This window comes from Zeugodacus cucurbitae, chromosome 2 (assembly GCF_028554725.1).
Source record: "Zeugodacus cucurbitae isolate PBARC_wt_2022May chromosome 2, idZeuCucr1.2, whole genome shotgun sequence".
Taxonomy (NCBI): Eukaryota; Metazoa; Arthropoda; class Insecta; order Diptera; family Tephritidae; genus Zeugodacus; species Zeugodacus cucurbitae.
In genome coordinates, this window is record NC_071667.1 from 28,804,114 (window position 1) to 28,819,007 (window position 14,894).

The 14,894-nt window shown below is 38.0% G+C and overlaps 1 protein-coding gene across 1 annotated transcript; it reads right to left on the reverse strand.

The window, feature by feature from the left end:
* Window positions 1-7,310: 7,310 nt before the first annotated feature.
* On the reverse strand, window positions 7,311-11,341 carry LOC105213600 (uncharacterized). Its single transcript, XM_011186524.3, has 8 exons — window positions 10,985-11,341; window positions 10,611-10,918; window positions 10,180-10,485; window positions 9,162-9,415; window positions 8,388-8,534; window positions 8,206-8,316; window positions 7,813-7,970; window positions 7,311-7,740 (listed from the first exon to the last, which is right to left on the reverse strand). Exons 1-8 carry the CDS (start codon window positions 11,187-11,189, stop codon window positions 7,454-7,456), a joined length of 1,776 nt encoding a protein of 591 aa, XP_011184826.1. The 5' UTR covers window positions 11,190-11,341; the 3' UTR covers window positions 7,311-7,453.
* Between the last annotated feature and the right edge of the window lie 3,553 nt (window positions 11,342-14,894).

The window sequence follows — 14,894 nt, forward strand, 5'->3', positions numbered from 1 at the left end:
AATTATAAAGCTTTAATTTCATCCGAAAATCCGATCATTTTATAAACGAACATGAAAGGTGCAGAAGTTTATGAATATATTGAAGTTAGAAAATTATTATTTCTATTAAAGCGTTAAAAATAAATAAAACCATTGATTAAGCTATTCGATTTACTTATTTTAAATTCTTTAAACATTCATTTATTGCAAAATCGTGCTTGAAGATGACATTGAAAAAATCAAAACAATATGGAGACCGATGTTGCTGACAGACAGCAAATGATCGTAAAGTTTCATTAGCCAAAATTTAATTAAAGAACATCAATTTACAGTAGGCAACAACGAAGGTAACAAAACAGTAAACAAATGTCATAGCATTAAGAAATTTGTACTTATTTTTCGTATTGTGAGTATATAATGATGGCAGAAAATGGAACGAGTTCAACTATTTTTAAAAAATTTCAAAACGTTTTATTAGATTGTAATCAAAATTTTGAGAATCAGTTCTGGAAAAATAGTTTGTGAAATATGAAACTTCTAAATAAAATGGGCGATTCCATACTCACTGTCCAATTTTTTACAGTTATGGGAGCGTTGTTATAATTCGAATGGTAAAGCAATGAAGCCATATATTTAGCTTCATTAGTATATGATACAAAGATAATAAATATATTAGATAACCAAGATCTCCATTTGAAAGTTCCGATTTGCCATTTACAATTTATACGAAAGTTATCGCGTGCACGTACAGGCCGATATCTGGGAATCAATTAATCTCATTCCAATATCTACAGCACAAATATCGCTTATTATAAGCATTGCAACCATATTTATTCGTAAAATATTCCTCAAATTAAACCATAATTATTTCGCTCCAGATATTCTATGTTCTAGGGGATATCTAGAAATATAAAGTGATAGGATAATTTCATTCTATCTTCGGAAACAACTTTAGATATTTGATTTTAACCAACACTATAGAGATCATATCCTAATTGAAGATCTTCATTGTCAATAAACTATCCAAACAACTTGGAATCTTTCAATAAAATTTTGAAATTTTTTAATTTTTTCAAATCGAATATCCGATTTGCATTCCCTTCCTTCATCTACCAGCAACAAACAACACACAATTCTCATTACTAATACATCGCTGTAGCTTTATAACTCAATTTACTCTGTGCCGGAAAAATTCTTCACAAAATCTATTGATTGGCCATTGCAGGGCTAGTAAATTATTAAGCTTATCAATATTAGACACACTGAGATTATTGCAAGCATTCAAAGTTACTGAAATCAGCATTATTGCTTGCTTCATGGCGCAGTCACTGCGCAAAGCACAACAACAACAACAATTGCATTTTATTTTACTAGTAGTCGCTCAATTATGAGGAGCTAACAAAAGAGGAAGGCGGAAAAAAATATTGATTCGGCTGCAGTAGCTGAAGTTATAGCTTCTAATGCAGTCTTCGGTGCGGTCATTTTGCTTCATCTAATAATTACAGTAGTGTATTGCGCATACATAATGCGACCCTGTAGAGAAATTTGCGAATTGTTGAACACTATTGAAAGTAATTAGTATGGAACCAGGAAGTTTTCTTTAGAAAATTGTGGAACCGAACTGAAAGTGGATTATAATCAAATATCGACTGAAGATAATAAAGCTGTATTCAAAAGTAAAACTTAATCTTCATTTGAATTTAATTTGAGTTTCGAAATTAGGTCAATTCTTTTCTATCGTTCATTGAATTAGAACTATAACTTTTTGTGCTATTAAAAAAAATATGTTCGAAAATCTCGAGAATCCCAATTATCAATGTTATATATAAAGTAAGCCCGAAAAACCCTTCAGAGATTTAATTGAATCATCTATAGAGCGAAATATTACTAAAACCGAGAAAATAAAAAGAAATAAATAATAAGCAAAATAAATGGCTTGGGGTCTGTCAGGTTGTCTTACTTGCTAACGGTTTCGTTGCTGTCACTACAAGTCAATTGTTTTTTTTTTTAACCAAACATGAAAAAGCAACCCTTTTCAGCTACTGAACAGTCTGATGTTGGCAGTTGCTTCTGAAGCTGAATTCGCCGCTTTTGAAAATAATGAATGAAATTATAGAGTAAACAACAAATGTTGCGATTTAATTCGATACTTGCAATCGCAATTTGCTGCTATTCTCCTGTTCTTATTGCAATGATGTCGGTTGTATATTAGTATATAAGTATAATATATACATAGATGCATAATGGCATGGACATCTTCGTACTTTTGAAATCTACTCACGAGTTTGTTGCTACAAAGCTACTACAAGCGGTTTCTGCAATTGCAAAAATTTCGAATTGTTTTTGTTTGTGTTTGCGGAATTTTTCAAATGTTTCTGATTCGATCACTATCAACGACCGACCCACTGACCCAGTGCCGCACTTTCATTTATTGCACAATTGAGTGTTTGCAAAGTTGGTCTTTTGAAGTTATGAACTGTTTATTTGGTCACCAATATGCCGGTCGATTGTACTTGCTATGGGCCAATTAAACTTCGTACCAGACAGGAAGAATATTTATCAGAGGAGAGAATACACTGGTCTGATATACCAGCTTTTAAAGGAGCTTTTAAGAACGTCGTAAGACCTCATTTAAGAGCTGCCAAGGGTTCACAAACAATTTTCCAAGGTGAATATGAACAGATGAGAGTTTACGTAATCTTCCTAGGAAACCCTCCTAGAGTGTTCTAATTGTTCAACATACGGATTGTTGTGGACTAGGGAAACAAAATGCCCCTGTTACTTTGTAATGTAACTTTTACGCAGTTTCTAGAGACCTACTGATTATGATTTTCCAACAAAAGTTAATATATATATATATTTGGCGTAGGAACCGCTTTAAGCGATTATAGCCGAATCCACCAGAGCGCGCCACTCATTCCTCCTTTTTGCTTTTTGGCGCCAACTGGAAACACCAAGTGAAGCCAGGTCACTTTGCACTTGGTCTTTCCACCGGAGTGGAGGTCGTCCTCTTCCGCGGCTTCCTCCAGCGGGTACTGCATCGAATACTTTCAGAGCTGGAGTGTTTTCTTCCATCCGTACAACATGAGCTAGCCAGCGTAGCCGCTGTCTTTTTATTCGCTGAACTATGTCAATGTCGTCGTATAAATCGTACAGCTCATCGTTCCATCGTCTGCGGTATTCGCCGTTGCCAATGTTTAGAGGACCATAAATCTTGCGCAAAACCTTTCTCTCGAAAACCCCAAGAGTCGTCTCATCGGATGTTGTCATCGTCCACGCTTCAGCGCCATACATCAGGACGGGAATAATGAGCGACTTATAGAGTTTGATTTTGGTTCGCCGAGAGAGGACTTTACTTTTCAATTGCCTACTCAGTCCAAAGTAGCACCTGTTGGCAAGAGTGATTCTGCGTTGGATTTCAAGGCTGACATTGTTGGTGTTGTTATTGCTGGTTCCCAGATAAACGAAATTATCTACAACTTCAAAGTTATGACTGTCAACAGTGACGTGGGAGCCAAGACGCGAGTGCGCTGACTGTTTGTTTGATGACAGGAGATATTTCGTCTTGTCCTCATTCACCACCAGACCCATACGCTTCGCTTCTTTATCCAGTTTGGAAAACGCAGAACAAACGGCGCGGTTGTTGCTTCCGATGATATCAATATCATCGGCATACGCCAGGAGCTGTACACTCTTGTAGAAGATTGTACCCTCTCTATTTAGTTCTGCAGCTCGTATTATTTTTTCCAGCAATAGATTGAAGAAGTCGCACGATAGTGAGTCACCCTGTCTGAAGCCTCGTTTGGTATCGAACGGCTCGGAGAGGTCCTTCCCGATCCTGACGGAGCTTTTGGTGTTGCTCAACGTCAGCTTACATAGCCGTATTAGTTTTGCAGGGATACCAAATTCAGACATCGCGGCATAAAGGCAGCTCCTTTTCGTGCTATCGAAGGCAGCTTTAAAATCGATAAAAAGATGGTGAGTATCGATTCTTCTCTCTCGGGTCTTTTCCAAGATTTGGCGCATGGTGAATATCTGGTCCATTGTGGATTTTCCAGGTCTAAAGCCACACTGATAAGGTCCAATCAGTTCGTTGACGGTGGGCTTTAGTCTTTCACACAATACGCTCGACAAAACCTTATATGCGATATTGAGGAGACTTATACCACGGTAGTTGGCGCAGATTGTGGGGTCTCCCTTCTTATGGATTGGGCAGAACACACTAAGATTCCAATCGTCAGGCATGCTTTCTTCCGACCATATTCTACAAAGAAGCTGATGCATGCACCTTATCAGTTCTTCGCCGCCGTATTTGAATAGCTCGGCCGGTAATCCATCGGCCCCCGCCGCTTTGTTGTTCTTCAAGCGGGTAATTGCTATTCGAATTTCTTCATGGTCGGGTAATGGAACATCTATTCCATCGTCATCGATTGGTGAATCGGGTTCGCCATCTCCTGGTGTTGTACTTTCACTGCCATTGAGCAGGTCGGAGAAGTGTTCCCTCCATAATCCCAGTGTGCTCTGGACATCCGTTACCAGATTACCTTCTCGGTCCCTACATGATAATGCTCCGGTCTTGAAACCTTCTGTTAATCGCCTCATATTTTCATAAAATTTTCGAGCATTACCCATGTCGGCCAGCTTTTCAAGCTTTTCATACTCACGCATTTCGGCGTCTTTCTTTTTACGTCTGCAAATGCGTCTCGCTTCCCTCTTCAGTTCTCGATATCTATCCCACCCCGAACGTGTTGTGGTCGATCGCAACGTTGCGAGGTAGGCAGTCTGTTTTCTCTCCACTGCGGAACGACAATTCTCATCGTACCAACTGGTTTTTTGGCGTTGCCGGAGACCAATTGTTTCGGCTGCAGCGGTATGCAATGAGTTTGAGATGCCGTTCCACAGCTCCCTTATATCGAGATGCTGATGAGTGCTCTCAGAGAGCAGGAGTGCAAGTCGAGTAGAAAATCGTTCGGCTGTCGGTTGTGATTGCAGCTTTTCGACGTCGAACCTTCCTTGTGTTTGTTGACGGGCGTTCTTTGCTGCACAGAGGCGAGTGCGTATCTTTGCTGCTACTAGATAATGGTCCGAGTCAATGTTTGGTCCTCGGAGCGTACGCACGTCTAAAACACTGGAGACATGTCTTCCGTCTATCACAACGTGATCGATATGATTGCGCGTGTTTCGATCAGGGGACAGCCACGTTGCTTGATGAATTTTTTTATGCTGGAATCTGGTACTACAGACAACCATATTTCGGGCCCCAGCGAAGTCGATCAGCCTCAGGCCGTTTGGCGATGTTTCGTCATGGAGGCTGAATTTTCCGACTGTTGTGCCAAAGACACCTTCTTTACCCACCCTGGCGTTAAAATCGCCAAGCACGATTTTGACATCGTGGCGGGGGCAGCGCTCATAGGTGCGTTCTAGGCGCTCATAGAAAGCATCTTTGGTCACATCGTCCTTCTCTTCCGTTGGGGCGTGGGCGCAAATCAGCGATATGTTGAAGAACCTCGCTTTGATGCGGATTGTGGCAAGACGTTCATCCACTGGGGTGAATGCCAGGACTCGGCGACATAGTCTCTCTCCCACCACAAATCCAACACCGAATTTGCGCTTCTTTATATGGCCGCTGTAGTAGATGTCACAAGGACCCACCTTCTTCCGTCCTTGTCCCGTCCATCGCACTTCTTGGACGGCGGTGATGTCAGCCTTTAGTTGTATGAGGACATCAACCAGCTGGGCAGAGGCACCTTCCCAATTAAGAGTCCGGACATTCCAGGTGCATGCCCTCAAATCATGATCCTTAGTACGTTTGCAAGGGTCGTCATCAAAAGGGGGGTTTCTCATCCGAGGCTCGGTGTTTTTTTTCATTGGGGAGATTTTTTTATGTGGTGGGTCCCAAGCCCTACGCACAACCGCACAACCGGGCTTCGCCTTCTCACTTTAGCTCGCCTCCAAACGGATGTCTGTTGGCTACCCAGGGGATACTTGGTCTAAAACCGGAAGTCGTGAGCTGCTTGAGTCATATGCAAAAGAATCGTTCCTGGCCACTCCCAAGTGAATGGCAATCAGAAACTTTCCTCACTTGCGTGAACTTCTACATATGACCCCATCCCCCAAAGTTAAACATTAAATAAATCAATCGGCCCTATTCCCGTTGTCGTTTTAATAGTCGTTTCTAAGTCGTCGTCGTTCTTATCGTCGTTTCGTTCCAAAATTGGTATTCTTGAAGTATATCGTAACACCTAAGAAAAGTTATCGAAATTTGTCTACATATTTTATATAGTATACTATAAGACGCTCTTTTCCCATATAAAATTTTTTTTTTATGTAACGAGACACATTTTTAAAGCAGTCCTTAATGGATTTTTTGCTATTCTCTATTGACTCTAAACAACGTTATCACTGTAATTATTGTACTTACGTACAACAATGTTAGTCTTCCATCATTATTTGATTTTTTAAAAGAAGTAGTGGTGACATCTGCGTCCTCCAAACTTTCTTCTAAAATATGTTATACTTCCAGCGTCTCGTGCTCCTTGCTTCTGGCTAATCCTAGTGGTCCAGCCAAAGGAGACATGGGTATCTGTTTATTAACTCCTCGTCTTGTTGGAGTACTATTTTTTTCTTCGTTTTGAATTTTAAGACCTTTCATATCTTAAATATACTCTTAGATATAAAAATGCAATTTTATTAATGCCAACAATTTCCGACGAGAGATGGCGGTGAAATGGATTTAGTTTTTTTTTTAGAAAAAAAATATCCCTCCCAAAAAATCGAAATTTAAAGGATTCATCCCTTTTCTCAAATCCTTGGCATATGCAGGATATTTTTCCATTTCAGAAATTAAAATTTCAAACTGTTTCCGATTTAGAATTTTCATCTTCACTTCAAATATTCCTTCAAACAACCGCGTCGTTTCTATGTCGCTCACAATTATAGCAACGACAAAAAACGACTGTTTCTATGCGTTTCTATAGTCATTTCAAATTGGGGAATCTCAATTTATTTTCGATAAATGTCGTTAACGCCAACAGGAATGCCAAATAGGCGTTCTTAAGTCGTTTTAAAACGATAACGACAACGGGAATAGGGGCGAATTCAAAAAGGACTCTCCCTTTCTTCGCTTCAAACTACGTACATACGTTCAGGGGTCTTATAGGGGAAATCGTGAGGAACATTCAAAAACCACGTCCACTTCTCACATCACACTCTTCTAATGTCACCATCTAGTGTCAACTCTTGACTTTTCAAGATCAAGTAACGGATGAAAAGATCTTCCTCCCTCGTAAAAATAATTTTCTTACTGGTTTTGAATAAAAGTTACAAAAATCTCTCACAAAGATGATACATATATTAACGTATTAATGAAAATTATAAAATATACCGTTATGTAAATATTGTTTCACTACAAATTTTACCAAACATATTTATATACGAAACTATCAAGATGAACGACCCACACAAGTGACCAAATTTAATCTTCCTTTTTAGACAACTCTTCGACCAGTTTGGCACTCTGCGCTTTTATCTGCTTACGATTGGGTACATTTTGCAAAGGTTTCGATTCCTGCAAGAGATCTTCTTCCTCCTCCTGTTCCTGCACCTCGTTACTATCACCGGCATCTTCGATTTCCATGCTATCGAGGAACTCATTCTGGTAACTATCGATAAAGCGGGACATTGCGGCGGGTGGCACCTCCTCCTTGTAAGCTCGCATCAATTTATAGACCTTCCGGATAACCGAATGCATGATGGTATCGACTTAAGAAAACAAACAGTGCGGTTTTTAGTCTTTAAATATGATTTAGAAGTATATTTGTATTATATTATTACTATTCTCCTCGTAGTGTTCGGGAGGACATGCGCGCATGGTTAGCATCTCGAACTTCAGCAGCGGCAGGCGTAAGTATGAATTTGGATATTTTATACGCGATGGCTTATCGGGCCGATCCACGTGGCGGAGTATTTCATTCAAGTTCCACAACGAGAAGCTGAGTAAGATGTAATTTTAAATTATTAAAATTCAAAAATTTCTGAAGACTGAAAAATATCTGACGACAAATAAGCGATTGAGAAGCATTCACTGTCTATGATTGAGCAATTGATCGACACATACAATATCACCGGTAGTTTATAATCGCTCAGTAGGCGATTATCTACTGTCAGTCTAGATATGTAGCCGTGATATATCTATTTTCATAAAAAATGTAAAATATTGGTCCATACCGCAACATCACATATGCATCGGCACGATTCTTGATGTAGGCTATCATTTTCTCTTCCTCTTTATCCTCTTCTTTGATGGCATCTTTAAGCTCCTGTATACGATCCAGTCGCCTATATTTTAGTTGCAAGAATATTGATAATAAATATCCTCCAACTAGCTGAGTTCAATAAACTATGCTTACTCTATCTCCTGCTCCGACAAATTATTGACCAAAATGCCCTCCAACACCTCAGCACGTTTCATCTTTGTTTCGAGTGTTTGATGTCCGAGCATATCGTTCTCGATCATTTTATTCAACTTGAAATTATTCTCCACTTGTGATTTTATTCTGGAAATGAATGCAGACATTGCAATATATCACGACCCAATATTTGTGGTTTGGGTTTTAAAGGGAGATAATGTTATAATAAATTGATTGTTTTAAAAATAAATTTCGGGTAAAAATTAGAATTTTTATATTTAACAATTTTTAAAAAGCATGCCGCACACAGACATACCGATGGGCTCAAGGGCTCAAAGTTGGATCTTTGAAAAAAAATTCTAAATTTCACAAAATATTTAAATTTTTATTTTAACTTTCTTCTCAAAAAATCACAATGGAACTAAATTGGGGGAGATTTTAGTTTCTGGGGCGCCAAGAATTGAGTTCACTTTTAGGTAAATTAGCCCAAAATAAACACTTTTTATTAAATAAAAAAATTGATATCGTTTACGAGATATCCAGCGTTGACTGCAACGACTGAAAAATACATTTTCTGTAAAATAGAACTCTTTGCGGCGGCTAAAATTAGTACCCGAAGAGTGATTTTTTCAATAATTTAGCATAGTACATACCCAAAAATTTAAAATTCGCCTTCAAAATAATAGACCAAAAACCAAAATTTTGGTTTTTTTAAGAGCCAATATTGGTAGTTTTTAAGAGCCAATCAACCATTTATCAAATATTTCCTCTTACCTTGGATAAATCTCTTTGGCTTGAGAGCAAAGCGTCGCAAATTTCACTTGCTTAATGGTGTCCTCAATCACTTCCAATTCGTTCTTGAGGAACAACATACTCGCAGTTTCACGAACATATCGTTTCGCATTCGATATGGGATCTTCCGGTTTCTGTGCAAGTTTCGGCACACTGGCCCGTTTGCCCTCTTTACGGTATTGAGACATCATTTGAAGTTTAGCTTGCATACTTTTACGTGACTTATCTTCCATTAGCTAAATTAAAGTATTAATATTTAATGCGGACATTTTAAAGGTCAAAGACCTTGCAAATGGATCAAAACTTAATACTTTCTGCTGACTATTCGGATTTTAGCGATCACCAAAGAACAAACGACATGAAGGAGAAAATCGCCTTAAAGATAATAGAGGTGAAGAAAATAACTCTACAAACTCAAGCTCTCAATGGTAAAAACAGCCCAGGTGAGGCTGTTTAACTAAAAGCCGGAAAATAAATCCTGTACTGATTGAGCATAATACTTCCAACTCAAGGCCTGTTAGTTGATTTTTATCTCACAGTGATCCGTTATCCGACGATTGGAATCTAAGTATACTCTGCGCAATACACAAAAAGGGAGACCCCACAATCTGCACCAACTACAGTGGGACAAGCCTCCTCAATATCGCCTATACGATTCAATCGTGCGTACTATGTGAAAGACTAAAACCCACCGTCAACAAACTTATGGGACTTTATCAGTGTGGCTTTACGCTGTTGTTCGAATGAACGAAAGTACTCCAGGTTTGAAAGTTTTCGACGCAGTACCCGTTGGTGGTAGCCATGGAAGAGGAAGACATCCACTACGGTGGAAAGACCAGGTGGAGAAGGACCTGGCAGCACTTGGGATTTCCAATTGGCGCAAAACTGTTACAACATGAGATAGATAAATTTAGTCTCAGAAAAAATGTATATCCACCTGATCTTTCAAAAGGAATACTATTTCTTCATAGTATCTTGCCATCGCGATATGTGCACTTACCCTATACTCCTCACTAAGCTCTTTGAACTTTGCAATGGCCGGCATGCCCAAATACAAAATGTGTTTGATAAAATTGGATTGATCCTCAATATCTTGGCTGAGCGAACGCAAAATCGGCTCATAAAAAATGCCATCGTGTCGCAGCACCTGAATCATCTTTCTGTACGTGCCATTTATGGTTTTTATCGCCTTTAAACGCACATTAGAGTTCTCGATTTTCTTGCGGAACACACGTGACTTCAACTCTTCTTCCAACACAAACTCGTTCTCATACTTGATGCGATTCTGTAAAACGGCGCGCTCAAGCTGAAAGAAAGAGAGAAATAGAGGCATAGAGGTGGTGAGGCAGTGAGAAAAAGATCATATATAGGAAATAATTACAACGGTTTTGAGTAAATGAAAGATGGGAAAGAATATAAAAGAATTTGTACCAATTTTTCCTTGTACACATTCTTCAACTGATCGAGTCGAAATTTTAAGCGATCACGCTCCTTCCGCATCACAAATGTGCGTTGATTAATATTGTCCACCACCAGCTCAACGGGCATCTTCTGATACAAACGCTGCATATCCTTATGATTGATTAGAAAGTTTCGTATTTTCTTAGTATTGTCGCCGTAGAGCACATTAGAGAGCTTCGTGCGGCCGTCGCGGCATTGACGCTTCAAATTGCGATTCTCGCGAATGTAACGTTTGTGATTGGCTGCAGCTTCTAGCTTTTTAAAAACCAAACGCTTCGCTATTCAAAGAGATGTTGCAGTGATAACATCGCCAACATATTTTCAGTTCTGTCTCAAAAACTTACATAATAAATCGGCCATGCCCTTGAATTGTTCCGTCAAGGAAGTTGGAGTCCAGCGATCATCGATGACCATATGTTGACGCACAAATGATACGCCGAAGAAACCGTGTGTTCGCACGGCACGCGGATGTACCGGTTTCGGAGCCATTATAAAACCAGCTGGCTGCCGAGATGTATGCTTATCTCGAGAACTTTTGACTAAAACCATTTTTATTTTTTGGTAATTAGTTCTAAGATTTTACTAAAAAATTTATTCTCTTCCCTTTATGTTTATCGTTTTATTATTTTCTAATTTTTTCGCGTAATTAATGACTGTTTCCGTTAAGGAATTAAAATACACGTGATCTAAATTATCTTATAAAAATTGTTAACCTTTTGTCAATGAATATTTGAAAATCCAGTTGACGTTTCTGAAGATCATAAAATATTGAATTTAAAAAGTCGAAAATTTCTGAAATTTAAGAGTATTTCTTCAATGGATTTTTTTTTTTTAGCTTTTTACTTAAAAACTTAGTTGGAATAAAAATGTTCCATAAGTCACAAACAAATTTATTATTATTATTTTATTTATTATGAACATATCTTTTAATTCCAATATCGGATTCTTAAAAATCGATAACTGAAAATTATGACCGATCTTAAGCTGTTTTCATGATTTGTTTCGTTATCTACTGAAACCATACAATCGTAAGCGCCCTCGCAGAAAGCGGAAATAAGCCATTGTTTAAACCGATATTCCAGACAAATAAGGTTAGTAAGGCAATAATAAGTGAAATTATAATAAATTTAAGGTTTTTGAAAAAAAAATCAAGGTATTAAAGTCTCTTTCCCCTTCAATCCCCTACTCTAATTCTAGTTTCGTACTGATCTCAAGTGATGCTCTACCATTTAGTATTTGTTTTAATAACGGCTTTTCGTGGTGACTGAACGTGAACTCGCTAATCACTTTAGATTGTCAAAGAATCGTCCACGAAATTTCAACAAGAATCTTAAACAAACTACTGCTCAAACGGGCCGATAAACAGTCATCCAAAATTAAATTCGTCTCGTCGATTTCCGATTGTTGAACTAACGGGTGATTTTTTTGAGGTTAGGATTTTCATGCATTAGTATTTGACAGATCACGTGGGATTTCAGACATGGTGTCAAAGAGAAAGATGCTCAGTATGCTTTGACATTTCATCATGAATAGACTTACTAACGAGCAACGCTTGCAAATCATTGAATTTTATTACCAAAATCAGTGTTCGGTTCGAAATGTTTTTATCGACAAATTTTGTTCAGCGATGAGGCTCATTTCTGGTTGAATGGCTACGTAAATAAGCAAAATTGCCGCATTTGGGGTGAAGAGCAACCAGAAGCCGTTCAAGAACTGCCCATGCATCCCGAAAAATGCACTGTTTGGTGTGGTTTGTACGCTGGTGGAATCATTGGACCGTATTTTTTCAAAGATGCTGTTGGACGCAACGTTACGGTGAATGGCGATCGCTATCGTTCGATGCTAACAAACTTTTTGTTGCCAAAAATGGAAGAACTGAACTTGGTTGACATGTGGTTTCAACAAGATGGCGCTACATGCCACACAGCTCGCGATTCTATGGCCATTTTGAGGGAAAACTTCGGAGAACAATTCATCTCAAGAAATGGACCCGTAAGTTGGCCACCAAGATCATGCGATTTAACGCCTTTAGACTATTTTTTGTGGGGCTACGTCAAGTCTAAAGTCTACAGAAATAAGCCAGCAACTATTCCAGCTTTGGAAGACAACATTTCCGAAGAAATTCGGGCTATTCCGGCCGAAATGCTCGAAAAAGTTGCCCAAAATTGGACTTTCCGAATGGACCACCTAAGACGCAGCCGCGGTCAACATTTAAATGAAATTATCTTCAAAAAGTAAATGTCATGAACCAATCTAACGTTTCAAATAAAGAACCGATGAGATTTTGCAAATTTTATGCGTTTTTTTTTTTAAAAAGTTATCAAGCTCTTAAAAAATCACCCTATATTTGAGTAACATGTTGCGTTAGTATAATTATGCTGATTTATTAATTGCAATGCAAGTTTATTTTTCAAAATGCCTAAATGTAGGCAATAGCAAACATTATTTCTCCGCTGACAGAGTGTTCATAAATATATATACATAACTAGCTGACTCCGCAGTCGTTGCACTGCGTGAAATTATTTGTTTTGAAAACAAAGTTGAATTTATATAGTGCTGGAAAACATTTATTTGCGATTTTTCTAAATATTTTTTCAATGTAACTCAGCTTAATAAACAACATTTTTTTGTTTTCTGTTCCGGTGCGTAAATGTACAGAGAAGATGGTTTTTCAACTCGTGAATGAAATTTATGCCACACATCTCCAGCGACTGTCTTTGAGACCTGTTGATTATCATCCCAAATGCAAGTCTCATTAGAAGCTGAATACGTTTGAACTGAAATGACAAATCGTTGGAAGTCAAAGAAATTCGTGGAATCAAGCATTCTGCCCCTTGTAAGTCCCTTTAAAAAATTCTTGCAACTATAACATTATTCGATAGCTGCTTGAAGATTGCGAAGCATAATAAATGACAAAGCATTATAATGACAAAGAATTTAGAAATTTCACTGGATAATTCACAGCTTCGTCTTCATTTTCAACATGATTGAGCGATGTGTATGAACACAAATCTCCCGGAAGTTGACTTTAAGTCATATAGATTAAATCATCGACATCGGTATTTTTGGCATTTAAAAATCTGCGTGCACTCAACCAATCGTAGTTACGATAAATTTGGCTAATGTTCGGATTGATTTCAAACCATTAGAAGTATTAACCAGAATTTGCCCAGTTCTTTGCAAATCTTCTGCGGTGCTTTCTTGTTGCAGGAATACCCGCAAATCCATGGTCAATCATATGGTTTTCGCGTGCCGCCACAAGTGCGATGACTTGAGACATGCGTTCAATTCCTCCGCTGTTGTTGATTTCGAAATAACAGAATGTGTTTGTCAATAACAGTATCATTACGCCACCAAAGCGACGATTATTATTCCACAGATCTTTCATTGTTCTGTCAAGTGCTTCTAGAAAATTGCGCTCATCTCATAGATGTTTCATAGATTTGCATGTTTAACTGAAGCTACAATGTCGAATGTGCCTTAATTAATTCATCATAGGTTGTCTTTTGCTGCTCATTAAATAATGGAACATTTCTTTATACTTGTTGTTCCAAAGTTATTCTGTCGTATGCACGATTCAGTACATCTCTAATTTGACGATTTGGTGATGGCATATGAATTTCAATGCTTCATTGTAGATGTCACCGTTCATTTGACTTTTCCGAATTTTTTTTTTTTTTATAGATAGATTGAAAAAAAAAAAATGTATGGAAAAAAGTCACTTTTTGGAATTTTACAATTTTCCGACTAAACCCTCCAAGATCCACAACGAACACAACCTCTGAACATTTCATCAAGAATGGTCCAACCGTTCTCGATCCTTAGCGTATCTAATCTTGAACCGCTTTCGCAGCGCAAGGAACGGAAGCCCTCAAAGATAAATAATTTCCCCCGTATTTTACACATTTACCACTGTTTCTTCGCTCCTGATGCTATATAGCCTATAGCCTTCCTCGATAAATGGACTATCCAACACAAAAAGAATTATTCAATACGAACAAGTAGTTTCGGAGATTAGCGCGTTCAAACAAACAAACAAACAAACTCTTCAGCTTTATAATATTAGTATAGATAATAACAATAGTGTGCAAAATAATATTAGTGAATTCAAAATATTTTAAATATCAACAAGTCAAGAAGGTGTAAGTTAAATTGGAAACGAACATTTTATACTCCCAATATATTTATTTAATAATAATAAGATAACACACATTTCGCCTCATATATTTGGGGATAAAGCTCATTACAATAACG

Bases quoted from the DNA above. Each gene is read 5' to 3' on its own strand.
- LOC105213600 (XM_011186524.3), bottom strand. From the start codon at position 11,189: ATGGTTTTAGTCAAAAGTTCTCGAGATAAGCATACATCTCGGCAGCCA. The intron at 10,919-10,984 runs GTAAGTTTTTGA...CTCTTTGAATAG, and splicing joins GGGCATGGCCGATTTATTAT to CGAAGCGTTTGGTTTTTAAA. The intron at 10,486-10,610 runs GTACAAATTCTT...TCTTTCTTTCAG, and splicing joins ATGTGTACAAGGAAAAATTG to CTTGAGCGCGCCGTTTTACA.